This window comes from Panthera pardus, unplaced genomic scaffold (genome assembly GCF_024362965.1).
Source record: "Panthera pardus isolate Hobbes unplaced genomic scaffold, ASM2436296v1 HiC_scaffold_22, whole genome shotgun sequence".
Taxonomy (NCBI): Eukaryota; Metazoa; Chordata; class Mammalia; order Carnivora; family Felidae; genus Panthera; species Panthera pardus.
This window is the reverse complement of record NW_026526788.1, coordinates 76,734,759-76,762,396: the sequence shown is the minus strand read 5'-3', so window position 1 is coordinate 76,762,396 and position 27,638 is coordinate 76,734,759. Positions and strand designations below refer to the sequence as shown.

The following is a 27,638-nucleotide window of genomic DNA, read 5'->3' as shown; positions in this document are numbered from 1 at the left end:
TCGGGATGTTTGTGTGGTCGCTGAAAACTCTGTACATCTTGATGTTTTTTGAGAGACCCTGGTTTCTGAGAGCGCTGTAGCTGAGGCCGTGTAGCGCAGTGAGTTGGGGCCCATGTGGAGTCTGGAGGGGGTGTTCCCGGTTGTCTGTTTGGCCAGGGTGCCGTCCCTGCCTAGTCCCTGGCATTAGTGGGGAGCAGGACTGGATTCCACGGGAGTTCACACAGTTACCTTTTGTCCTTTCCTCCTCCTGCCACTTGAGTGCTTAGACACTTGGGTGTGAGGCCTCAGCCTCTTGGAGCCGAGTCTATCCGTGAGGTCTTTCTCAGCTCCAAAAGTTACGATTCTTCAGCTCCTTTTTAAAAAGTTATTTTTAAATTGCTTCCAGCAAATAACTTTGCTCATACTCTGCATGTAAAGCTTAAGAGTAAATGCCCCTGTCAAAAGACCGCTCAGAAGGGCTCAGAAATGTTCTCTTGTACGTTTTAAAAGATGATAGAAATTCTGGGTTAAAAATCCCTTACGTCTTGATTTTATTTTTTATTTATTTTATTTATTTTTGAGAGAGGGTGAGCATGAGCAGGGGAGGGGCAGAGAGAGAGGGTGAAAGAATCCCAAGGAAGCTCTGAGCTGTTAGCCCAAAGCCCGATGTGGGGATCGATCCCCAGAACCGTGAGATCATGACCTGAAGTCTAGAGTCGGATGCTTAACTGACTGAGCCGAACAGGCACTCCATACATCTTGATTTTAATACCGAAACCAACTTCCTATTCCTAAAATGACTCCACCTCAAACCCCCACCCCAGTCCGTTCTTGGGCTCTTCTTGGATTTCTCCCTGCCTTCAGGGCACTTTGGGCTTACAGAGGAGAGAATGAAGATTTTTTGTCTCAGAAAAGTATGGGTCTTCCTGTTCCCGGCGGGAATGGTTCAAACTCTACCTCGCGAAAGGTCATCGCAACTAAGTACATTTATCTGCCCTTGGTCTTTGCCACCTTAACTTCAAAGGTATGTTTGGGGGCGCCGGGGTGGTTCAGTTGGTTATGTGTCTGGCCTCAGCTCTAGTCATGGCCTCATAGTTTGTGAGTTTGAGGCCCACATCAGGCTCTCTGCTGTCAGCACAAAGCCTGCTTTGGATCTTCTGTCCCCCTCTCTCTGCCCCTCCCCCGCTCATTCTCTCTCTCAAAAAAAAAAAAAATAGATACAGCTTAAAAAAAAAAAAAAAGGTGTGTTTGTAAGCATAGCTGGAGAGTCCTGTTGACCTGGGCAGTCTTGCAGGGGACAGAACCAGAGAGGAACTGCGGGCTGCTTTGATGGACCACGTTAAGCCTCGTGTTCCAACTTTCTTGAGCCAAAGTCTTGTTCATGGTTTAGAGTGAGGTGGTGGTCAAGCAGCCCACAGTTGTACCAGGATGGTGTAGTCATCCTCGGGATTGGCCTTCAAGTGGGCTCCACATGTGTTTTCCTTATAGAAACTAGCCCAGGAAAGACACCGTGTTTAAGAAGTAACCGTTTTGTCAGACGCAGACTGAAATGGTTGGGGGGTGAATGAGAAAACTCGGTGTAGCCCTTGCAATCTTCAGATGGAAGAGGAGATTTCCCACATGATTATGAATACAAGGAGGCATTTTTTTTTTTTTTTCTCCTTGACTCTTCGCCCCACGCTTTCAATCCATTAGTCGCTACAAAGAGGCAGTTGATTTCCATCGAATGGCCTGGGCATCACCGGTTCCCAGAAGGACTAGGGGGGAAGCAGAGAATGGCCCTCAGTGCCTGGGTCTCCGGTGACCTTGAATTAAGACCCTTGGAGCTATGGGATGCCCTTCACATTCAAATCCTAGAGCTAGTTCCTTGAGACACTTGGCTTTTCGTTCCAAAAGACAGACGCCATATCAGAGAGCTGATCGTCTAACAAAAAGTTTTTACGGAATTTCACGGGCACAGAATTGATTCATGATATGAGCTGGTGTATGGGGAGATTGGTCATGTGGGGCTCCGGGACAGGTAACAAGGCAGTAATGAAGCTCATGGGGTTGTTGTTGTGTCCTCAGGTGGCTGTTGTGAGGAATTCGGACAGAAAGATGACTTCTATTTTGACCGGGTGCCGTCTAAAGATGTTTGCAAACCCGGTCTTGGGAGCGTAGGAGGTGGGTGAGATGTGGTGCTGCCGAGATAGGAAGACAGAGGAGCTGGAATCGGGTTCTTGACTTTGGCCGGCCCTCCCACCTTTCTTCCTAAGAATCGACCATCTGGCTGGGCTCTGGCCGGCTGCCAGCCTTCTCAGGTGGAGCCAGGATTACATCTGTGTCTTTGCATTTTGTATCCAGGTTTCTGCCGAGTCCAGCTCCTCCATGAACTCCAACACCCCGCTGGTGAGGATAACCACACGCCTCTCCTCAACGGCAGACACCCCCATGCTGGCAGGGGTCTCCGAGTATGAGCTGCCAGAAGATCCAAAGTGGGAGTTTCCAAGAGATAAGTGAGTATTTCCATTGGACACATCCCCAGATGGAGACTTAGGTCTAAATGGGGATGTTGGATTGACATTTTCTTTTTATGGTCCTTAACTGCAAAGGTCATGTCTGACGATCTCAACAGGAGTGAGTGAGGTTGTATTTCTAACCACCTCCTGAAAAAGAAAAGAATTGATTCTCTCACTTTTAAGCGTTCTTTAAAAACAGCTACTAGGCATGGCTGGTCTCCAAACGAGACGGTACCTTGTTAGCGTTTTTTTGTTTTTTTTTACTGTTTAGATCATTCATACCCAGTCACATGGACTAAATATCCCACTTAATAACAGATGTGACCTTCCAGCCGCCGGTTATTAGAACATGACTGTTCTGTAGTCCATTTCTTTGGAGAAATTAGATGTAAAATACAAATTGCCCTAGGAGTCTTCACTCAGTGTTGGCTGTTTTTAATGGTTATTCATGTAATATGGGGCTGAAATGGTTCAGATATGGTATCTGACATCAAATTTCCCGTGGTCCATAGTATTTTCCTTAGTGGATGGTGTGGAGGTGTTCTGATCAGATGTTTGTTCTAATCAGCATGCCCACCTGGGCTCTGTGGAAGGCATTACCGGAAGCTGTTTATCTCTTGATCTGGCTTGATGTCCATGTATTTGGGCTCCCTTGGACTGGATCTGAATCCTGGTTCCGCTAGCCAGTGGCTAGGCAACCTTGATCTTCTGCACTTCCATTTTTATAAACTAAAGATCATAGTATTGACCTCCCAGGACTGAGCGCAATTCTTGGCTTCTGAGTTCCCCTGCCTTGTGTTTCCCTTCCTGTACGGGTAAGCTGAGAGCTCTGAACCACAAGCATCAAGAAGATGGTGGGGCCAGGCAGAGAGTCTGTGAGGCAGATCTTGTGCTCCCAGCCCTCTCTTTCTGGTCCTGCCCAGAAGACAAAGTATGACGGTCCTTGAAGACCGTCAGCTCACTTGTTGTAGTCGTTCGAATCTGAACATTGGGAATAGTAGAAGGTGGGCATCCCAGACTATACGTCTGCATTCCCTCGCCTGCCATAACCTCTTGCCTGGCTTGGATACAGCTTTCACTCCCTGTCTTGGCATTTGCAGTTATCTCCCTAAAGTTAAGTCAGAGAAGTGTTTAATTACAATCGAAGAAACTCCTACACAAACTTGGAGGTACCAAGATAAGCTTTTCTAGAGACTGGGTATGACGAGCTCTCTTTGGGAAGAGAGGTAGCTTATGTGGCACCTGTGATTTCGATTCACCCAACTCCACACCAGGTTCGTTTCCCGGCAGCCAATTTCGAGATACTAATGTGTGCCATAAGCTAGGACCAAATAATTATACAGGTGTCACTCTGTCAAGAGAGCTAATGGAGGTAATTTCCAGTGTGTTTGTGTCCTGTAGCAAAAAGACCATTCTTCATTCGGGACTTGCTTCTTGAACAATAACCGGGGAGGCATCAGAGAAAACACAAGGTGTGGTTTCCTTCCCTGGAGAAGGTGGAAAGAGAACGGGGTTGTTTCTCACCAAGCCACTTGGCTCCCTCGTTTGAGCGTACCAGTCGGAGGGCGCACACATTCCTGCACGAATAGGACTGAACTATTCGTGGGGGGGGCTGCGATCGTATCGTAAGAAATCCCAGCTCTCAGGTTCAGTGCACGGTTTTTGTCGCCTGTGACGCTGCAGCCAACAGTGGAAGTCTGTGTGTGCCTAACCGTTAGCTCCCACCTTGGGGGAGGACCCTCGGTGCGGAAAATCTGAGCGCTAGGCATTTCAAAACGGAGTTTAGCACAAACGTAGGTGGAGCAGACTTCCAGTGAATGAAGGCTATTTAGAAGCAGTTTATTAGATTGGAGGCAGAAGTTATACAAAGAAAGGATTGTTACGCTTGTCGTAGCGGGGCAATAGGACATAAATTAGCCATTTTTCCAATGCAAATGTTTATTTTCTGCCAAGATATTAAATTTAATTTTAGTTCAGGATAGAAACAGAATGACCTCAGCATAGCATACGCCGCCCTCAGTCTTTGCTTAGCTTTTGCAAACCATTGTGTGCTTATCATAAATAGTGTTTATTTACTAAGGGCAGCTTAATACTTCACTGTGTTGTGCTTAAGTGAAAAAAACCACATTCATAAGTATCCCAAAGATTTCTCTGTTCTCTTGGCTTCGAGAATGCCCAGAGACAAATATATGGCTATTAGTATGGTGTGCACCGAGCTTCTGAGCTTAGAAATACAGTTCATTGTGTTCACTCTGGATTTTCTTCATTATTAATTTTGGGTAGTTAAGGATTTTCTAAACTGTGAGGTCAAAAGAGATTCCCCTCAATTTCTAGAATTTTCTTTTTCCTTTAGGGAAAAATTAGAGATTCCTTGAAATGCGTTTAAGATTCATATCATGTAACTTGGCCAGGAATGTGACCGTAAAATCCATTGGTATTTGAATAATAGTGATTTTAAAGACCTCACTTCACAGAGACAAAAAAAAAAAAAAAAAGAACAGCTTTAACATTTTTTCTTTGAGACATTCTAAATTACAAATATTCAATTGGCTCAAGATCAAAAGCTCCGCATTGTTAGCACTTAGGAAAGCTGACCACCTCACTAGCGAGGATACCTTCCACAAAGAAAATAAATTGTGAACACAAATGTGAAATTTAATAGCTGTTCCACCCGTAATTGACATTCTCTAAAACGTCACTAAGAAAATACTCAAGCGCGTGTGTACCCCAGGTCTCATTAGTTCCATATGATAAATGCTCCATGCTTTTGCAAGCCGCTGAAAGATTTTTATATTTAGTTCTGGAATTTCCCTCGCTACACCCCTTCACCAGATGCCGTGTGCTAATCCCCTATTTACACATTTAGGCTGACGCTGGGCAAACCTCTGGGGGAAGGTTGCTTTGGGCAAGTGGTCATGGCTGAAGCAGTGGGGATTGACAAAGAGAAGCCCAAGGAAGCAGTCACCGTGGCAGTGAAGATGTTGAAAGGTGAGTGGGGTGAGGGGGATGGGTGGGGGTGGGAAAGGGGTGGAAAGTCTTATCAAGAATGTTCCTTTTGTGGCATGTGAACTCTATCATGGCAGGGGTCAGAGAGCACATAGTTGACCTAGGGGTTGAGAAGTTTTCCATATAAATCAGCATCCCGGACAGACGATTTATCTTGAGCTGTGTGCACTTACAAGAAAGAAAAGCCAGTTTTGTTAGAAAGTGGTAGCCTCCCAGATTGTTCTTCGTCAGCTCCTAGGTGATGACCGTGATTTCCTATTCCCTCTATTTTTGTAGATGCTTAGAAAGTAGCAACTCACGTATGATTGATTAATTTAGAGGAGCATCGGCCTCTTGGATTTGGGTCCCAAACCTTCCCTTACAAATAAAGGAAGGTTGACCCTTTCGGAGGGAGTGAGGGGGTGCAGGGAGAGGAGGTCACACCTTCTGTTTTGTAAGAGAAACAAAACAGAATTGACACTGGTCTGGGAGAATCCCTCAGAAAGCTAAACGGACACCAGCAGGATCGGTGGCTGGGCAGAACCTTCTGGGCCATGTGAGCAGTTACCCCGGGACGTGAACGTCACATGTCACTGTGCACTGACCTTCCAGCCCTGCTTCATGCCTATGTCCAAGGAGCTTACGGCGTTTCAAACATTAACTTCTTCCTCCACAGTATTCTTTTATGAGACGAGTTATAGGGAACGGTTACATTATAAATCCTGTCGTAGGGATCTTAGAAAGGACGGTTTTTCCCACGTGTCTGGGCAGAGACACCTGTTCTTGAATATGGGTGCCTGACCCATTTGTGGATGCTTCCTGAATTAGGCTCTTTCTTTCTTTCATGGGCTGTCGTGGGATGATCCTGTCCCTCCCTGTGTGGGGAGGTAGCAGGTGGAAGGAGTAAGAAAGATGTTTTTTTTTTAAGTTGTTGATCTGCATGGCTCCCAAGAAAACTGGGGCGTTTTGAGGTCCTCACATTGGGGTTTGATGCCTGGGAGGACTGTGCTCCCCCACCCCACGTGTCTCAGCTCCACCAAGAGAGGTGGCCCTCTGGCTTTCATCTTGTGTGGCCGGGGCCTGCCTCGTGCGCCCTGGCCCTCTTGCGTGGCAGGTGTGGTGGGCTGCATGCCCCACAACAGCCAACCTTGGCACCCCCTGGCCACGTGCCAGGGCACGTGTGGGGAGGGCCCAGGCTTCCCGCCTCCTTTGGCAGAACTTCTGTTTGGCGTCTGGAGTTCAGAAGTGGAGGTCTGGGGGGGTTATTTCTTTGGATGTACCCAGGTTGGTCCTCCCTTTCAGGATGGAGGAAGACGTTAGCCCCAGAGCCCTGTCAGGCGTCCTTTTTTTTTACAGCCATTGGATGGCTCACAGCAACATCCCAGCCCTGTCTGTGCTCCGTGTGTCTGTCTTACCCTCCAGTCAGTTAATTGCATTGCTCCTCCTTTTGTGAAGCTGAAAAGCTTTTTGCAATGAGGCTGCTACGTATTTCCTTATCTCATTGTTTTAGTAAATGCAGATTGTTCCATATTGAATTAGCTCAGAGAGGTTCACGTGGAAGAGGCTTGCCACTTTCTAGAAGCTGTGAGCCTGTGACTGTAGGACCTAAGCCGCTTTTCTTGAAATTATAGAGCAGAAGTTTAGAAAACTTTAATTCTTTTATGTTGAGAATCACAGCCCCCTTTGAGAAACCCATTACAGAAGGCATGGGCCTTTGCCCACTCAGAATGCACATGCATACACACACACACACACACACACACACACACACACACACACACACACACAGTTATGAGGTGCCCCCTGAACCTGTCTGTGAATTTTCTAAGGGCTACAAGGGCTTGGATTAGCAGCACTTGGTCTAGAGAAAGTCTGTAGTGATTTGACATACCCCATCCGGGTCCTTCTCCCCACCCCTGATGCGCTCACAGTTGTTTTCAGACATCTTGAAGTTTGATAAGGTTTTTTCTGAGGCCCCTTAGATCTGCCAGAGGATGGAATTATTTCATGATGAATTTAAACACCTCCTCCCCCCGCCCCCGCAATTTGTGAGGTTTGCTGGAAAAGAATTGGCCTTTAGCAGAAGAAGGTCTATATTTCTAGTCCTGACTTTTGACCTCATTGACCCCAAATTAGCTATTTGACACGGATCGGGGCAGTTCCCCGTCCGGGCCTTTGCCCCCTTCCCAGTAAAATGAAGGAGATGATTTGGAAAGTCTTTTCTGGTTCTAAAATTCAATTTCATGCCGTTTCAACTACGTTTTTGGCAATGACTTACAGCAGCAGCTGACGGGTTAAAAGTAACTGGTTTTTAATTTACCGAATGTTTGTAGATGATGCCACAGAGAAGGATCTTTCTGATCTTGTGTCAGAGATGGAGATGATGAAGATGATTGGAAAACACAAAAATATCATAAATCTCCTTGGAGCCTGCACTCAGGATGGTGAGTAGGAGGAAAAAATGCTTTCATCCAAATAATTTACGCTTCAGTGTTAGCATCATTTTAGAAACGGTTGGACTTTTGGATCTTGCTCCTAGGGCACCTCAAGTGCATGTTTAAAGTTCTCTTTAAAAATCCCCTTAGGAAGATGTTCCTGGCCATGAACACAAAGGGGACTTTGTGACCGTACTGGGGGACTGGGGAATGGTAGGCGTTGGGTGGCTTTGGATGGGAGGGCCTTATAGAGTCCTGCTGTTTTGAGGCCATAACCTGGAGGGTGTTCGGAAAGGACAGGCTCCTTGTGGTTTTGTCTGATGGTGCTAAGAGGGATTTCTCAAAATAAGACCCTATGTTTGGGTTGACAAATGCCTTAAAATGGGGATTGAGGAAGCCATGTCTTGCTATGGGCAGCGGATGGCTGAGCTCCCAAGACTAGCTTAGAAGAGGAGAGAGTAGAAGGAAGGGACACGTTATCTGCCTCGGGGGAGACAGAGCCCTGGCTTCTCCCACTGGGGAGCTGACTAGCACTTTGGGACTCCGATTGAGGATAATTAATAGACTTGAAAATCCTATCTTTGCCTCAGCAGCTTCTCTTTTAGGTCGATACCGGGAGTCGGGAGACTTTCCGTGGAGGGTGATGGTAGATATCTTTGGTTTGGTGGCCTTTAGCGTGGGTCTCGGTGGCCACGACTCGTGTTTGCCCGGTAGCGAGAAAGCAGCCACAGATGATGCAGATGTGAATGGGCCTGGCTGCGTGCCAATACGATTTAATTGCAAAAACAGGCAGTGGGCAGGATTTGGCCTGCGGGCTGTCATTTGCCAACCTCCGATCTGTGCCTCGGAGAAAGGATCGCACGTGTGTGTAAGGAGGCGTACCCAGAAGCGTTTGTTTATTACCAACCTGGAAGCAACGTAAATGCCCATAAGTATAGAGAAATAAATAAAGTGTGGCCTATTTATATGGTAGAATGTATATATAGCTGTTGAAAGGAATGATCTAGATTTTTTTTTTTTATCAGCCCGACTGGGTTCCTTCCTCAAGGATAATACGTAGGGGGAAAATGTTGCAAAGCCGTATCTTCACGATGCATTTATGTGCTGGAAACCAGTGCATTGCTTATCGATACATATATGTGGGTAAAATGATTTAAAATGAACGGGCAGAGAGAGATCTCTGATAGCCACTGCTCTCCAGGAGGGCACTGGAGCACCAGGAGGGGGGCACTCGCCGTACCTCTGTTTATTTCTGGAAGACTTTGGGGGCTCTCTTGACCAAGTGTCGACTGGCATTTTGGGGAAGAGGAGAGGTGCCGCTGTCCTGTTTTTGTGTGTGCTTTTCCGTATGTTCAAATTCAACAAAAAAAGCGCCGGCTTGTGAGAGCTCACACTGTGCTGAGGTTCCCGGGGGGGCAGATCTGGGAAGGGTAGTCGCCTTCCTGAGCTGCTTTCTCTACTCCGTCCGCAGGGCCGCTCTATGTCATAGTTGAGTACGCCTCGAAGGGCAACCTCCGGGAATACCTCCGAGCCCGCAGGCCCCCCGGGATGGAGTACTCCTATGACATTAACCGCGTCCCCGAGGAGCAGATGACCTTCAAGGACTTGGTGTCCTGCACCTACCAGCTGGCGAGAGGCATGGAATACCTGGCTTCCCAGAAAGTGAGTCCTTCATATTCTCCTCAGTTGGGTAGATTCCAGTTTAAAAAAAAAAAAAAAAAGAAAGAAAGAAAGAAAAAGCCTGTGAAGAAAACAGGCTCTTTGGACGTGCTCGTTTGCTGAGTCAGGCCCTTGCATGTCTCGTACAACCTGGAAAATACTTACTGCATTATTCACACAGGGGCTTAGTGAACTCTTTTCAAAGCCAGAGCAGCCTCAGAAACGTCAAGGGACTGCATAGATGAGCAGAAAAGGTGTCTCCTCTCCTGAGATTCAGCTCTCGGTAGAGAGCCGCGGGCGTTGAGGGCGTTGAGGGGGCGTGGGTGATTGTTTTTGGCTGTATTCGTTCTGTGCCGAGTTGGTGGACGTAGACTTTGGGTGTTGGGTTTATGGTTTTAAGTTTGAAAGGGCGTTAAATATTCTAAGAACAGAGATCAGGCGAAGGGATATTTTAGTAACATTGAGTCCTGGATGTCATCTGGGTTTATTTTGTCTCCTCTCGCGGGGTGACCCTCTGGTTAGAAGTTGGCCAGGTCCCCTGAGGTGAACCGTCTGCATTCCAAGCATGCCCCTGGCAGTGGAACTTTAAACATCTGAGTTATTCTGAAAGCAGTTAGACAGGTGCCCTGATGTCCTCTGGGGCATTTTGGATAACCCAAGACACCCTTCCTTAGCTCACGCTTTGCAGGGAGGGTTGTAGGACTTTGTCCTTGGGCAGAGGTGGGGTCACTGCCTACCTGTGCTGGAGCTTGAAGCCCATCTTCGGTTCCCCAAAGAAGCGAGGTTCTCTCGTGGGCATGGGCCCACTGTCACCGTGGGGACCTGGGCTGGGTCACGGCCGTGCCCAGTCCTATGAGTGAGCGAGGCAGCCCGCGCCTGACCCCATGGCGTTAGGGATCCGGGGGAGGGGTGGCCACATCTCCGCCCCTGCTCCTGCGGCCACATCGGAACCTGGCCAGACCTACCACGTGTTCTGTTGTTGTTGCAAGAGAGTCCAGACTTGAAGATTTTTTCAGATCTTTTTCTTCCCCCCTAAAAAAGCGCTCACCGTGTAGATTTTAGGAGACAGTTTGGTGCCTGCCTCTGTGTGCAGGTGCACGAACCCAGGGGAGTTTGTCACCTGAAAAGCCTTTGACGTGAGGAAACGGTCAGATCCGGAATGTGGGACATTTCACAAGACATCGCTTCACAATGTCAGCATCACGAAAGACAAAAAGTACTGGGGAGATGGTTCCAGATTAAAGGCAACTTAAGAGGCAGGACAGCTCCATGTACTCGGGTGACCCTGGACTGGGTCTTGTTCAGGATGGGAGGGGGGAGGGGCAGCTTTTATCAAGAACATTTATGAACTGAAATTTGAATGTGGACCGTATTCGGTAGTACGACCAGATGGATCCGTGTTAAATCTGGAGGTGGCGACAGTGGCCTCGTGTTAAAGGTAGATCTTTGCTCAGGTATTAAGGTGTGAAGTATCAGTGGGGTCTGTAACTCACTTTTCATTTCTTGTTTTCTAATGTTTGTTTATTTTTGAGAGAGAGACGGCGCAAGCAGGGGAGGGGCAGAGAGAGAGGGAGACCCAGAATCCGAAGCAGGCTCCAGGCTCCAGGCTCCGAGCTGCCGGCCCAGAGCCCGACACGGGGCTCGAGCCCACAAACCGCGAGATCGTGACCTGAGCCAAAGTCAGCCACTTAACCAACTGAGCCACCCAGGTGCCCCTGCAACTCACTTTTGAATGGTTCGGGCATAAATAGTGTGTTCGCGCAGGGGGGATTGCGCGTGGAGAGGAAGACCAGCGCGACAGGTGAACCTGGCAAACGTCGGTATCCGTTGTTCTAGTTCACCTTTGCTGTAGCTTCCAGATAGTCCTAACTAAAACCCTGGGGAGTATGACCTGCCCGCAGGCTGCCAGTTGTGACCCTCAGGTCTTGGTCACTCTGGACCCTCCCTGTGTGGGAGAGGGGGAAGCATTCCCATAGGGGGTGGTGGAGTGGATCCAGTCCTGGACCTCTTGGAGCAGGAACCTCGGGCGGCAGCAGGAGAGATTAACAAGAAATGTGGGACTAAAAGTAAGTATGTAAAAGGCTGAGAATCGTGCTGTGCAGGAAACAGGCAGTGTGAGGTCAGTGGGGGGCCCGGGGCTGGGTGTGGGCGCAGGTGGCCGGTGGGCGCTCACGCGGAGGGAGAGCTGTGCGGCTTCTGGGGAGGGACGTCGAGAGCAGGGTGTGAGATGCGGCTGGAGGCGGGCGGGCCCTGCTGATTCAGGGCCTCCCAGACCCGGGCTGGGCGCTCCTGGCACATGGCGAGCCACGGAGGGGCCTGACGGGGTTGGGTTTGTGCTGCGAAGCTTGCTCCTTCTCCCGCTGCTCGTGACCACTGGGTTAGAAGCTCGGGGTCCTGCGGAAGGGTGATGGTGGTTTGCGTTAGGGTTTCTTGGCTCCCAGAGGCACTGGAGGAGACCACTGATGTGGGATCTGTTTTGCTGTCGGGGTACTGAGTAGATTTCCGGTCGGAGAGCCTGGATGGCGGTGCCGCTGATCGGGACGAGGAGGTCTAGGGAGTGGGAATAGATTCTGGTGGGCCATCCAGGATGCACCTTGAACATGCGCGGGCGCCCTTCAAGGGCCGCTGTCGAGCAGGAAGCTGCAGGCCAGAGCTTAGCTCCGAGGGCTGGGCTGGGACCTCGGCAGCCAGCAAAGGAAGTGTAGTTTCAAGGCACCGGGGGGCATCTAGGCGGGGAGAGGCGGAGCAGAGGGGCAGTAGAAAAAACTCTCAAATCTGGAGCTTGGCTCAAAGTACCCGATGGCAGTAGAGGCTGAGGGGACTCAGAGGTCGGGAGGAAAGGCAGGGTGTGGTGTACAGAGGTCACAGGAGGGGTTTCAGAAAGGGGGGTGTTCTTCTGCTCGGAACAGGAGAGGAGAATGCGCCTTGAGCCAGGCTCGTGGAGCCCGTGGGGATCCGCCCCTGCTCCCAGCTGAGAACTCGGACATCCTTCCTCCTCTGTTCAGTGTACTAGAGAAGGAACCAAGGGTCAGGTGAACTTTGTGAAAGGGGGCAAGCGAACACATTTTAGGATGAAGACCGAAAATGCGCTTGTCAATGGGGTTGTGATAATAGCGATTCTCGCCGTGATTAATTACTACCTATTTTTGAGAACTTAACATCTGCCAGGCACAGGACAAGCCTTTTACATACAGTATCATCCATAACCTCAGAACAGCTCTGAGATAGGTGTGATTTTAGGATAAGGGAGGACTGTTAGGAGGTACCAGGAAACCTTTGGGCAGGTAGGTATGTCTAAGTCATTGTCTGTATTTCCAACATGGGGACGCCTAGGTCCACAGAGAAAAGTGGCTGGTCCCAGACCTGGCCCTGTGGTTCGTTCCTCACCCACCCCGCTCCCCAGACTCCCCTGCTCTCTCAGGAAATCCCTGCTTCACTCTGGATGGAGGGGAGGACCACTCACACAGGGTGGGCTAGAAGGGACAGAGCTGTGTTCTGATAGGGCCTTGCGGGGTTCCCTTAGCTGAGGATCCTCTGCAGTTAAAGCCCTAGAACCGATATGAAACTGGTGGTCGATGAAGATCTTAAGAATGGTCCCCTTGAGGGGCGCCTGGGTGGCTCAGTCGGTTAAGCGTCCGACTTCGGCTCAGGTCACGATCTCGCGGTCCGTGAGTTCAAGCCCCATGTCGGGCTCTGTGCTGACCGCTCAGAGCCTGGAGCCTGTTTCAGATTCGGTGTCTCCCTCTCTCTCTGACCCTCCCCTGTTCATGCTCTGTCTCTCTCTGTCTCAAAAATAAATAAACGTTAAAAAAAATTAAAAAAAAAAAAAAAAAAAAGAATGGTCCCCTTGAGCAGAGCCTGCTTCCAGAAATGGAGGGCTTTTTCCTGACAGTGGAGGGGAAGAAGCAGGGAAAGGGCCAGATCCTGGCCTGCCCATACGCATGCCTCATGGCCGCTAGCAATGAGCTTACTGGAGGCCAGCTTAAGGAACTGTTGAGTGAGCTCTCTGGCTCATTACTGATGGAATGCAATTATGAATTCGCCTCAGTAAACATTTACTGGGTCAGGCCCTGTGCTCAGTGCTGGGGATATAGAGATGAACTTGTAGGGCCTGTCCTTGAGCGGCTTTCCGATGTAAGTGTGTGTGTGTGTGTGTGTGTGTGTGTGTGTGTGTGTGTGTGTGTGTGTGGTGGGGAACTAGGCAGTGGGCAGGTAAAGAAGCACCGTGATGTACACGGAATACAACTAGGTAATATGGGGCATTTGAGCCTTGTACAAATTATGAAAGTTGCGCTGTTTCTAGTTCAGAGGCCACTAACTTTTCTTCTTACCAAATCCCCAAACCAGTTAAACTTACTCCCAGGTGTTAAGTCTGAGTGGGTGTTTGTTTGGTTTTGGTTTTTTAATTTTTTAAAAATTTTTTTTTTTTAACATTTATTTATTTTTGAGAGACAGAGAGAGACAGAGCATGAGCAGGGGAGGGGCAGAGAGAGGGGGAGACACAGAATCCGGAGCAGGCTTCAGGCTCTGAGCTGTCAGCACAGAGCCCGATGTGGGGCTCGAACCCACGAACCACAAGATCGTGACATGAGCCAAAGTCAGACGCTGAACCAACTGAGCCACCCAGACGCCCCGGTTTTGTTTTTTTTAAAGCAAGCACCAGCTTTCCCATCTGTAAAATGGGTGTAATCACACCCATCTCCTAGGTTGCCATGGGCATTTAATTAGGTCAGCCATGCAGAGGCACCCATTACACAGTCTGGGTCATAAGGATGTTAGTCTTTCTTCCCTTAGTGACCCGTTGATCTCTGCTTACTTAAGAAATGGAATACCAAATGGTCTGAGGGCCCTAGTTATGTAAATGATCAGCGCTGCACTGGAAAACAACTCCTGATTTCTGCAGATGATGGGAATTTGGCTTGATGTTAATTATTTTCTTTTCCTGGCGTGTTGGTTCCAAGTCTCTTACTGTTCAGCCCAGAGGGTGGGCGTTACAGCCCAGAGGGTGGCCGGGAGTGTTTGATAGCATCGTGGGATGTGGGAGATAGGTGCTAGATTCTGGCTCTCGCCCAGATGATGATGGAGGCCACTGTCGTGGCGTCTCTGAGTTGAGCCCTAATGTGTGGTGGGAGCCCAGCGTGTGGGAATCCAGATTCTTCTGGCCGCACGGCTTGCCAAATGCACAGAGCTCGCGTCGGCGGGGAGCACGCCGCCGGGAGAGTTTGGCCAAGGGCTTGGAAGTTCAATCTGAAGAGGCCTCCAAACTAGGAACATGGCTCCCACCCGGCCTGGTCCCCAGACGGCTTCTGCGAGCTCTCACGTTTCCTGCTTCCATTCTGGCCAGGCACAGGCATACTAACTTGTGGGGCTTTCCTGCTTTCCCTTTTCTGGCGTTTGCGCATCTAGGGGGGCCACAGAAGCATCTAAAAACCAGGAATTGTTGGGCGGTGGGCAGGGAAAGAGAATTCCCGATTTATTCTTCAGAGAGAGCTTGGCTGGCTTCTCTATACTGGCCGTTTCACAGAGCGCCTGTCTGCAAAGAGCCCCGTTTCGCCTTTGTCAAGTGGCCTGATAGGACTCTCCTTCTTCTGGTCATTAACTTTGCCAGGAGCCCGTGTAAAAGCGTTTGAAAGGGATATTTGTTCACCTCTTTATACCTTGCCTTTTCCAAAAAATAGGGGGTGATGATTTGGGATTCTAATTACCACGTATCATGATGAAATCTTACTATGCTGAAGTGTAACTGAAACGTTTAGAACAACTTGCAAAAGTATATCATTTGTAGAAAGGAAAAATGGGAATTAATTATCTCTAGACCCAAGACCGAAGAGCGAGTTTGTTTCAGAACTAGAAATTAGCCGCCCTGTATAGCGAGCATTTCAACATTCCACCCTGCTGCCAGGCAGGTGACAGGCATAGGTTGGACCCTTTGTGTGGGCTGGTGCCTTCTGGGACATGGACAGACAGGCGTTAGTCATGATCTACGCCGGGAAAGGACGTGGTTAGTACTTTGAGAAACGCAACTTGTGGGAAGCCTAGCAGGTGTGTAAGGCTGAGTTTGGAAGCTTGGAGACCCGTTAGGGGCAGTGTGGCATCTACGGGGACGGAGTGGGCAGTGGTGACGTCCTGGGCTAAGTGGTTAGTAGTGGGGATAGAGCAGGATGGACAAAGGGCAGAGGCATTTGGGGGTCGATGTCAATAGAACTTGGGAGGAGGGTGCAAAGAATTCTGGGGTGTATCTCTGAGAGAGAGCCGAGACCTTGAATTGGAGGTACCAGAGAGATGTTAGTGCGGAAATGTTGCATAGCCTGTGGAAGATAACAAGGAGAGTCCCGGGAGAGAGAGGTCAGGAAAGAGGTAGGAATTGGCAAATCTTTTGTATGTATCTAACAATAGAAGCCCTGGGGTATGTGGAAATACACAAAATTGATGGGACATTTCCCCAGTTTTCAGGGACCTGGGGAAGAGAAGAAGCTAGGGGTCGCACTCAAGGGGGGTGGGGGTGCGTTTCTGAAAGGAGCATGAAATCAACAGTGTCCAGAGCTGCAGAGGGAAGAATTGAGGCGTTAGAAGAACTCACTTTGGTCTGACAAAAGGTTCCTCCATCGACTTTCAGAGGCGTGGGGATGGAAACTATGTTTGCGGACTGACCAGGAGGTAAAGATGATGTGGTTTTGGAGGTTAACTAGCTCTTCTGAGTTTGTCTGTAAAGGGAGGTAGAGCAAGTGTTGAGATAAAAGATTTTAGAGGGGCGCCTGGGTGGCTCAGTCGGTTGAGCGTCCGGCTTCAGCTCAGGTCATGATCTCGCAGCTCGTGGGTTCGAGCCCCGCGTCGGGCTCTGTGCGGACAGCCCAGGGCCTGGAGCCTGTTTCGGATTCTGTGTCTCCCTCTTCTCTCTGTCCCAACCCACTCGCATTCTGTCTCTGTCTCTCTCAAAAATAAATAAACATTAAAAAAATTAAAAAAAAAAAAAAAAAAGATTTTAGAATAATCTAGTTACAGATCTCGTATGAAGGACACCAGTGTTGGTCCTTGGTGTATCTTTACTCTTCAAAATGACTGGGGCCTTAGTTTTTTAGTTTTGTTTTTAATTTTTTTTTTTAATGTTTGTTTATTTTTGAGAGATAGAGCTCGAGCAGGGGAGAGACAGGGAGACACAGAATCTGAAACAGGCTGTCCGCACAGAGCCTGACGCAGGGCTCGAACCCACGAACCACGAGATCGTGACCTGAGCCCAAGTCAGATGCTTAACCGACTGAGCCACCCAGGTGCCCCTAGTTATTTTAATTAGAAAAGAAATAACCAATTTTTGATTTATGTTGTATTTCCTCTCTGCATCCTAAGAAGTATGTTTTCTCTTTATTCTTGAAACATTTTGAAATCAGTTCTTTCTTGGTTTCAGTGCATTCATCGAGATTTAGCCGCCAGAAATGTTTTGGTAACAGAAAACAATGTGATGAAAATAGCAGACTTTGGACTGGCCAGAGATATCAACAATATAGACTATTACAAAAAGACCACAAACGTAAGTCAGTGGCAATGATGTGGTGGAAGGAAGGGGGGCGTGGGGGTGGCACGGAATGTTCTAGATGAAAAGATGATAGATGCTCATTCCTCTGCCCTTTATCCCTGTTCTTTTGCTTTACTCTTTTTTTTTTTTAATGTTTATTTATTTTTGAGAGAGAGAGAGCGAGCAAGCGAGCAAGCAGGGGTATGGCAGAGAGAGAGAGGGAGACACGGATTCTGAAGCAGTCTCCAGACTCCGAGCTGTCAGCCCAGAGCCCAATGTGGGGCTCGAACTCACGGACCTCAGGATCATGACCTGAGCTGAACTCAGACACTTAACCGACCGAGCCACTCAGGCACCCCATGTTTTGCTTTACTCTTGACCAATTTCTCAAGAAGTAAATTTAAGCTATATTTAAGATACCTTTAGTAAAGGTGAATAACCAGCAGCCTCTTGGGTCAAGAACTTCCCTAGCAAAGACTAGAGCTTGGGAGTTTCTAGGTTAATTTTTGCCTAGAAGGTGGTCAGGATGTGTCTGTGTGCTAGGGAGAGAGATGGTCGTGAGAATCCAGAGAAATGGCATTTTATTCATGCGCCCAAATCTGCACCTTGCACGTTCTATCCAGGCCCTGCTGGAGCTGATTCCTTCTGCTCTCCTGACTGACCAGTGAAAATCATTAGCATCCGCTCTTCAGTGAGGCACAGCCTGCTGAGCTTGCTAAAGTAAATTGGGTTTAAGAGAGTGGCTGTTACATTTTTTTTTTCCCACACTTGCAGGGGCGACTTCCAGTCAAGTGGATGGCTCCAGAAGCCCTTTTCGATCGGGTGTATACCCACCAGAGTGACGTGTAAGTAGCTCCTTTTCTCTGGCTTCTCGCCATCGGGTTGCGTTGCAAAAAACACCGTGTTCACCGCTCTTGAGTCTTCGGTGCCTGCCGTATCTCACACGTTTCTGGAAGGTGCAGGAGCCGGCCTTAGAAAGGACGGATTTTATGGTAGGCTGGTGACCAATGCCGTGTTACTAATCTGCCCAGCTTCAAAGCGCATGCGGGAGGCGCACCGCAAAGCCACCTCTGGCCAGAGCGGAAGTGCCCCCCACCCCCCAACTTATTCACGGATGTGCGGCCTCAAAGCCGCTATCGAATTTGCCAAACTGGTGGCATGTTCTTTGCTCCCTGAAAGAAGGAATTTTGAAACTTCTCCTACTCGATGGTCATCTACCATACTCCACCCCCCCCCCCCCCCATCCTAGCTTTGCCCTGACAGAGAAACGCTGAGTGGGGCACGGTCTGCTCTGGTGACTTCCACGGGGCCTGATGGCTCTGTGTACCCTTTGAAAAAAATATCAGACCTTGTCTTGGCACCCTTGAGAACGTTAGAGAAACAGAGTGAACATTCTATACTATGTCCGTGATGGTAACACCTAAAAGTATTGTCAGGGTCAGGCTCCCAACTGATGTTGTCAACTTTTAGGTTTGGAAATGAGGTCGAACGATGTTCCCATGGTGGGACGCTGGGTGGAAGGTTACAGAGCATCTCTCGGTACTGTTTTCCCCAAGGTCCCGTGAGTCTAGAATTCGTCCAAAATAAAAAGCTGAAATCAGTGGAGTTGTTTTTATTCGTGGGAGCAGGAGGACCCCCGGGGTGGGTGTTGATTCCCTGCCAGCACGGTCCCAGAAAGAAGGTGCCGGGGGCCCGTGTTTGCAGGGAGCCAGCTGCCTGCGTGGGGGTGCCACTCTTGCTCTGCACAGAACCGGGGAGAGTTTTCGTTTCTCACCCCAAACCTGAAACTCCTCCGGATAGAGTCAGTAGGGGTGTGTTTCCAGAGCCACAGTGACATAGGTAAATGTAGGAATGTCAGCTCGATTATGCCAGGAATTGTCAACATCCTGAAGGGGGCCCAGAAAGTCCAGCCGTGGGTCTCCGCAAGGTCAGGTGCACATGGTACCTTGTGAGTTGTTTTCAGATTCTTTTGTGGGAAACTCATCTCGGGCCTAGGATTCCTCCAACCTTTTTTTTTTTTTTTTCACGTTTTTTTTAAATGTTTCTTTAGTTTTGAGAGAGAGAGAGAGAGAGAGAGAGAGAGAGACAGAGCACAAGCAGGGGAGGGGCAGAGAGAGAGGGAGACACAGAATCCGAAGCAGGCTCCAGGCTCTGAGCTGTCAGCACAGAGCCCCATGAGGGGCTCGAACTCAGGAACGGTGAGATCGTGACCTGAGCTGAAGTCAGAGGCTTAATTGACTGAGCCACCCAGGCGCCCCCCCCCCTTTATTTTCTTTAAATGTTTATTTATTTTGAGAGCGAGCAAGAGAGAGGGGGAGGAGCAGAAAGAGAGAGAGAGAAAGCAAAAATCCCAAGCAGTCTCTGAGCCGGCAGCCTGGAGCCTGATGGGGGGCTAGATCTCATGAACCACGAGATCATGGCCTGAGCCGAAATCAAGAACCAGGCGCTTCACCACCTGAGCCACCCAGACGCCCCAGGATTCCTGCATCCTAACCCCAGCCTGATGCTAACTTCCTTTCATGACCTTAGTAAATCAGGAACCGTTTGTGCCCTCAGATGCCCCGCTGGCTGCGCTGGGCAGCTGTTACCTGTTACCTCCAGCATTGGCTTGCTGGCCTTATTCTGTCAACTGCTCCTGCTGGGGGGTCAGGCACATGGGCCGGACGGCAGCATGAAGAGCTTTGCCGCTTCCGAGTCGAGATCCTCACATGCGAACACCGCATTTAACATGAACAACTTCACCTGAGAGGGACGGAATCAAAACCCCAACCACCCCAAAGCTCCACCAAAAAAAAAAAAAAAAAAAAAAAAAAAAAGACGGTTTACCATCACTCGCGTGTTGTCTGTTGATGGAAAATTCCTTGAGAACATCCCTCACATCATCATCACTTGGGGATGCTCCTTCGGGGCAGGAAGGCACATGTAGGATGAACTTCAGGAGGGCTCGGGTCATTTGTCTTTGAACATGAGAAGTGGGTGGGTGTTTATTTTCCTTAACCGGGCACGTTGAGGGTTTTTGCGATTCGGGTGGGTTAGTAATAACCGTGTTTTCTCTCTCCTTTGCAGTTGGTCCTTCGGGGTGTTAAGTAGGGAGATCTTCACTTTGGGAGGTTCACCCTACCCAGGGATTCCGGTGGAGGAACTTTTTAAGCTGCTGAAGGAAGGACACAGGATGGACAAGCCGGCAAACTGCACCAATGAACTGTAAGGGCCATTGTCTCTCTTGACGCTGTGTGGACCCGCCCCCCTCCATGCCAGGAACCCTTCTCCTGACTTACATCTGGTTTTCTAAGGCCCCTGGTTTTCTGTACATGCTCTAAGAAGAGTTACTGCTGGAACTTTCTGGGCTCAATCCCAGAACTACAGTAGATAGCCACACTGATAGCCATGACTGTCCCAAAGAAAGCACATTGACGTGTATGGAGTGAGCTTTAAATCACAGAGGGCATCAGGCTTGCGGGCCGAGGGCTCCTACCTTTGTAGAGTGATCTTCCTGGACCACTGTGCTATGTCCCTACCGTTGTCTCTCCTCAGAGAGACAGGGAGAGATACGCCTGGCCTTTTCGCATACATAAGCTGGAAAGCCGTGGGGCTGCCCGCACGGAGAGGGGGATTAAAGGCCAGGATAGCTTTTCTTCACTGTGTGCACCGGCCTCCAGCACAGCCAGGGGGAATGGGTGTTTCCACAGCTTTGCGACCGCTGGAGATTGCCCTTACGATTGACATGGGCCCCCATTTCCTTGGAGCAGACTCGTGTCTGGTGACCTGTGTCATACCCACCGGTTTAGCACAGAGAATTAAAAATTTGTCCAGGTGCTATCCTTGGAGCCCCAGGTCTGACTGGAAAACCATGAGCTGGTTTCTAGAAAAACCTAGCCCACACTTCAAGTGGAATTATGTTGTGTTTGTGACATGTGTCCTGTTGCAGTAGAGATCAGTGCTTTGAAAAGGAGGCTCTCTCTTCCCAACCCCCAGGAGTTAACTGAGAAGAGTGATTTGTCCCAGAGACTGTGGTCTATTGTGTATCGTTTCATGGGGGATTTTATATCCGTAATCCCATGAGTACTTTTCACTGCACAGTGGACATCTGATGAATGGCCACATTTTATAGTATATTATATAAAGGTATTTATTGTGCTGCCTGTCATTCCTATTGCTTTTTCTACTATAGAGGGTCTGTCGAAACCCATAATCAAGATAAGGCCTGGGACCCTGGGCCTGTCCAAGAGTTAATCAGGAAGTTAACGTGCAGCCCAGTGATGGCAGATTAATTCATAAAGACCTTACCTTAAAGTTGTGGTTTTCAGACTTCATTTAAAACAAACAAACAAACAAACAAACAAACAAAATCTGAGGAAGCTTTTGTCCTCGACAGTCATTAAAGTAAAACCCGAAGCGTGAGAGAGAAGATTCTCTGTGTAGTTGCTCTGGTCCAGGCAGGGGGTGGGGGCGGGAGGGGGTTGCCGGGGACAGACTGGAGACCCGGGTCCCATAATAAGGCTTTTCCTGCCACGTCCCAAAGTGCCCCTTGAAGGTGTGATACGCCCATGGGGGTGTCACCGTCACAGGAGCGCAGAACCCGGCAGTGAAGGCATCTCGACAAATGTCTGTCTTCATGGCATAGATACTGTCCTGAGACACTTTGGGTAAAGTGATGTTTTTGTAGCTCAGAGCGCCTTTCAGAGGAAACCAAGAGGGTGAATTTGGTGGGGGGCGGGGGCAGGGGGAGTGCAGAGAACTGCCTTCTCATCTGGAAAGTTCTGATCCATTGTCATCACTTCGGACGTGTCTCCATAGCGCCTCTGAAAGCTGGCTTCTAGCCGGGCGCCTAGTACGTACAGAATGCATTCACCAGGAAATCTGTTTCCCCAGGTATATGATGATGAGGGATTGTTGGCACGCCGTGCCCTCACAGAGGCCGACGTTCAAACAGTTGGTGGAAGACTTGGGACCGAATTCTCACTCTCACCACCAACGAGGTAAGAACCCCCCTTCCAGGAGCCCGCGGCCCTTTCTTGGGAGGCCGGTGCGGCGCTTTCAACGCAACCTCGCCCGCAGGAGGCTGCGCTGTGGTCGATCGTTTTCCCACGGGGCTCAGACAGAGTCAAAATCTCTGCGCCTCCTGAGTCCTGATTTTTCTCAGAGCGGACTCACAGCAACCGGACCCTCCGCGAGGCTGCGCCTCTCTGGCTCTGGGGTGGTGGGTAGGAGAAGGGGGGGGAGGGGAGAGAAGCGTCCGGCGGCAGCCTTTGGGCTTGCATGGGAGGGTGCGTGGGCCAGTTGGACTCCGCACCCTAGTCGTTAGTGGAGGAGCCGCCGATGGGCTCCCTTGGAAGCAGTGGACTGCCATCTGAGTTCCCGCACGACACACGCCCCTGTCCCCTGTCCGCCGTGACCCTGTCCACTAATGGCGGTGTGACCTCTGTCCCCGGGTGTGTGAATGCACACACAGTTTTCCTCTAACGGGCGACTTGCGATTTTTTAAAAATTTTTTTATTTATTATTGAAAGACAGACACAGAGCATGGGCAGGGGAGGGGTTGAGAGATGGAGAGACACAGAACCCCAAGCAGGCTCCGGGCTCTGAGCCGTCAGCACAGAGCCGGACGCGGGGCTCGAACTCACAAACCACAAGATCATGACCCTGAGCCGACGTCAGTCGCTCAACCAACCGAGCCACCCAGGCGCCCCTTCGGCTTGCGATTTTTTAAGTGAAAACTTGTATTTTTTGTCAAGATATTTTTTCTATAAAATATTTCTAGTCTGTACCAGTAAAGAAACACCCCTCACTGTCCAAATGCAGTCCGGGCAGTGCCTGCTTCAGCAAGCAGACAGAGAGTGGTCTGTTATGTTGTGGAAAATGTATGATCTGAGCAGGAGAGAGCATAAAACCCAGCAAGGCCAGAAAACCCCCCACGAAAAAACTGTTCACGAACGAATTGGAGACATTCAGTGAGGGTACAGAGAGCAGTCTTCCCTCCGAACGAGAAAAAAAACCTCCCCCAAACCCACAGTTGTCTTACCAACAGCAACGAAAGCTTAAAATTGCTTAAATAAAAATAATACATTTAACGTATTTTTAAATAATACATTTAATAGTATGGGAATGATTTTTTCAAAAAAGAAATAATCCGAAGCCTTAAGCCAGCAACATTATCTTGTGCGTCTAACTGTAGCTGATAAAAGGAGAGATTGCATTTAAATGAATACAGCTGACCTTCAGAAGTTGAAAGGAAAGGAATAGTTCAAGGGGGGGGAAAAAAAAAGCAACTTTCTTCTCCTGCCAAAATTGTTGTTTCTAGTGTAAGTTCCTTTAACCCTAGACTTGGACTCCACTGATATTCCTATTTTTTCCCCTATCAGATCTGAACATTTATGGCTGCATGTAGCAACTGGGACAGCACTAATGTTCCATTTTAATGGTCCTGCGTCTATGCTCTGTGCTACTTTATTTATATATTTATATTTAAAGCGGGCCCATTCATGCTGAAATTTACATCTAGCATCCTAAAATAAAGCAGAATGCCATATTGTCTAACGGATATAAAAATCGAAGTTTCTTTCCTTCTGAAAATCATTACCATATGCTGGAGAAAAAATGGTTCCATTTAGGACAAAATTTCATTTTTATCATTGTAAGCAAAAAGTTCTCTTTTGATGTGGTGGGCGTGTTTTGTTTCCAGTTGTGCGGTTATGCTGATGTTGTTGGAACTTACACATCCCCCACTCTCGGATGGGGGTTCTTTTCTTGCCAACCCTGGTGATGAATTATAGCGGTTTATTTTTTTTTTAATTTAAAAATTTTTTTTTTTTTTTTTTTTTTTTTTTTTTGGTCTTTTAAAATGTATAGTCGCCAACATTCTGTGGGCTCTTTTCTGATAACACGGGGGGCTGGTTGTGCTGTGGTCTGCACTTTTTTGTCTCCCCTCAGCAAAACCGCCTGTCCTGGAATGTCACTGGCTCGGGGGGGTATGAGCAGAACGGCCCCAGTGTGTGAGCCCAGCGGGGGCAGCGAGGCCCGGCTGTTTCCCCGTTTAGAAATCTTCCCATAGTTCGCAGAGCGGGGGGTCTGCAAACCTCGTCAGTAAAGGGGCCAGATAGTAAATATTGTCATCATTGTGAGCCAGACCGCCTCTGTTGGCAATATTCAGTCCTGCCATCAGGGTGAGAAAGCACTTACGGACGATGCGGTAAATGAGTGTCTGTCTTCCGGATAAAACTTGATGGACCCTAACATTGAAATTTTGGTGTGAATTTTATGTCATTTTATATCATTTTAATGCTATGAGATACTATTCGTCTTTTGATTTCCACCGCCCCCCCCCGCCCTCCCCCCCCCCCCCCAACCATTGAAAAATGTTAAAAAACCATTTTTCGCTCATGGGCCATACAAGACCAGGCAGTGGACTCAGAGCCTACCATAAGTCGGAGGAAATGTTATCCTGGGTCACCCCGGGGAGCTCAGAAGAGCCCTTTTGAATTTCAAACTTTCTTTAACAGTCCATTATGGATTGAACATGCACGAGTCTATCCGAGCCTTTTCTGAACCTGTTTACATTTTCAACTCAGAGGGCTTCTGAGAGTGATGATTACATCTGTGAAATTACCCGCTGAAGGGAGACATATTCCCCTTAAATGATCCTAGAAACTGCAGGAGTGAAATGTAATTCGTAAAATAAATATTCATGGTCTCAGCTATTTAAAGGGGTCCCAGGAGTCCACAGCACATTATGTTTTTGTCATTTTGCCGGGGCTCGAATTTGACCGGGTGCTCTCTCTCGAGGAGGCACATAGTAGCCAGCCGCTCGCACCGGGGTCTGTGCCAGTGGAATTGACCGGTCGGCACCTCCTTCTTATCAGCTGGGTTTGGACGTTCCCTGCTTGCCCATAGTTCAGTCACGATGGGTTGTAAGAGAAAAGTCGAGGGCAGCCTGGAGTAAACCTAGTTGGGGCCGCGAGGAGGTCTTGGTGGGACCCGGGTGGGGGCTGGACCTCTGGAATCTTCAAGGGGCGCCCCTGTCCTGTCCCCGCTATCGCATCTCGAGAGCCTGCGTGTGAAAATAAAAGTCTTCTCTTCCCTTCTTTCAGGAATACTTGGACCTCAGTCAACCTCTCGAACCGTATTCACCTTGTTATCCTGACCCAAGATGAAATAAAACGTCTCTCTTCCCTTCTTTCAGGAATACTTGGACCTCAGTCAGCCTCTCGAACAGTATTCACCTAGTTACCCTGACACAAGGAGTTCTTGTTCTTCAGGAGACGATTCTGTTTTCTCTCCGGACCCCATGCCTTACGAACCATGCCTTCCTCAGTATCCACATGTAAACGGCAGTGTTAAAACATGAACGGGCTTGTCCTTCTGTCCCCAGACAGGACGGCACCGAGAACCTAGCCACACTGAGCAGGGAGGCCACGCCCCCGGGAGCTTGCTGTCTCCGCTTGTATATATGGATCAGAGGAGTAAATAATTAGAAAAGTAATCCGCACACGTGTAAAGAGTGTATACAGTTGGAAACTTGTAACCTTCACCAGGAGAAGAAGAATGTTTCTGGGGCAATCGACTTGTCCGTGGGCCACCACGCACCCGTGACCCACTGTGGGTACTGGCTGTGGACCAGTTGGACTCAAGGCAAACGCATGTTCTGCCTTCCTTGTGAATTTTGTAATAATTGGAGAAAATATATGTCAGCACACACTTACAGAGCAACAATTGCAGTATATAGGTGCTGGGGTGTATGTAAATATATTCAAATTATGTATAAATATATATTATATATTTACAAGGAATTATTTTTTGTATTGATTTTAAATGGATGTCCCAATGCACCTAGAAAAATTGGTCTCTTTTTAATAGCTATTTGCTAAATAAATGCTGTTCTTACACAGAATTTCTTAATTTTCACCGAGCAGAGGTGGAAGGATACTTTTGCTTTCAGGGAAAATGGTATAACATTAATTTATTAATGAATTGGTAATATACAAAACAATTAATCATTTATAGTCTTGTGTTTTTGTTTTTTCGTAATTTAAGTGGCATTTCTATGCAGGCAGCACATCGGACTAGTTAATCTCTTGCTTGGACTTAACTAGTTATCAGATTCTCTGACAAGAGAAATATTTACCGAATATGACTAATTTGGGGAAAATGAAGTTTTGATTTATTTGTTTAAACTCTGCTGTCAGATGATTGTTCTTAAACCACCAAAATGCCGATAGTAAGCGAACCCCATTAATAAGAAAGTATTTTGTTTTGCTGTGCAGCCCTGTCACTGGGCCCATGGATCATGTAACTGGACTTCCCAAGACAAATGGTACCAGCGCTCTCTTAAAAAGATGCCTTAATCCATTCCTCAAGGATGGACCGTAGTTGAGCTGATAGCAGAATGTACTTCTCTCCGGCAGCTGGACTTCTGCCTGAGTCGCACGTTAATCAGATTAGCCTGTATTCTCTTCGGTGAATTTTGATAATGGCTTCCAGATTCATTGGCGTTAGAGCAGCCTCTTAGAGTCTTAACATCTCATCGTAGAAATTGAACGTTGAGTTGTTCTGCTGATAGTTTGGGGGATACTTCCATCTTTTTAAGGGATTGCTTCCGTCTAGTTCTGGCAGGACCTCGCGGAAAGATCCAGCCTGATACCCGTGTCAGACACGATGTCGCCGTGTTGTTGGTTCTGTATTCAAGTATCGTGTTTTGCTTTGGAAACACCTACTCACTTTGCTATAACCATGCAACATGAATGCAGATTACACTGATTCTATTTGTTATGGAATTGGAGAAAGTATTTAATAAAGCCTGTTAATTTTTATACTGACAATAAAAATGTTTCTACAGATATTAATGTTAACAAGACAAAATAAATGTCACGCAGCTTATTTTTTTAATACTCTTGTCTCACCAAATGGTTTCCTGTGCTTGGAGGGGTGTCGACTCGGTGCCGTTCGGTGGGATTGCACGAAAGCCAGAGCCGGGAAGGCTCGTTGTTGGCTACAAACCGGTGATGAATTGTCAGAGGGGTTGGCTGAGACCAGCAGAACCTGGGACCCTGAGACCGGTGGATCCAGTGGAAAATCAGGGGAAGCTGGTTTATGTTCTGGCTCTGTTGCTTCTTAGGGCCCCAAAGATGTCCTTGTAGCTTTGTGGGCCCTAGTTTCTCCCAGAAGAGCAAACGGGGGATGGCACGGGTGAGAGCTTTGCAAACAGGGACGTGGTGTTGTAAGGATGCCAGGTGCTGAAAAACGTATTCAGAAGGTAGGGACACTGGGGAGGGACCTTGAAACCTCTTAGGCTGGCTTCCCCATGATGTACGGAGAGGAGAGTTTGCTTCAGCATTTCAAAAAGATAGCCTGAACAAATTTTAAAATGATTTGACCTATTTCCATGCCACCAAGAATCTGAAGAGGGAAATGGTGTTCTTCCTGCTAATAACGTGCAAATTCTATGACTCAAGCTCTCATTATACCTGCCTGCCAGCCTCCGTAGCAGGAAAGGGAGACAAAACTAGCCTGACTTCTCCCAAACTTCAGCCATGCTTCATTGTGTTTGAGGCCATTAGTGGACCGAAGGTCTTACCG

At 48.4% G+C, this 27,638-nt stretch overlaps 1 protein-coding gene across 1 annotated transcript in view; it reads left to right on the top strand.

Annotated features, from left to right (window-relative positions):
* FGFR2 (fibroblast growth factor receptor 2) overlaps positions 1-26,948 on the top strand; it is a 108,564-nt gene extending 81,616 nt beyond the window's left edge. The window contains 10 exon segments of the mRNA XM_019459630.2: positions 2,323-2,474; positions 5,344-5,465; positions 7,796-7,906; positions 9,369-9,559; positions 16,959-17,081; positions 17,841-17,911; positions 20,133-20,270; positions 21,939-22,014; positions 22,016-22,045; positions 25,246-26,948. Of these exon segments, the coding sequence (XP_019315175.2) occupies positions 2,323-2,474; positions 5,344-5,465; positions 7,796-7,906; positions 9,369-9,559; positions 16,959-17,081; positions 17,841-17,911; positions 20,133-20,270; positions 21,939-22,014; positions 22,016-22,045; positions 25,246-25,410 (1,179 nt within the window). The 3' untranslated portion in view covers positions 25,411-26,948.
* Positions 26,949-27,638: the final 690 nt, after the last annotated feature.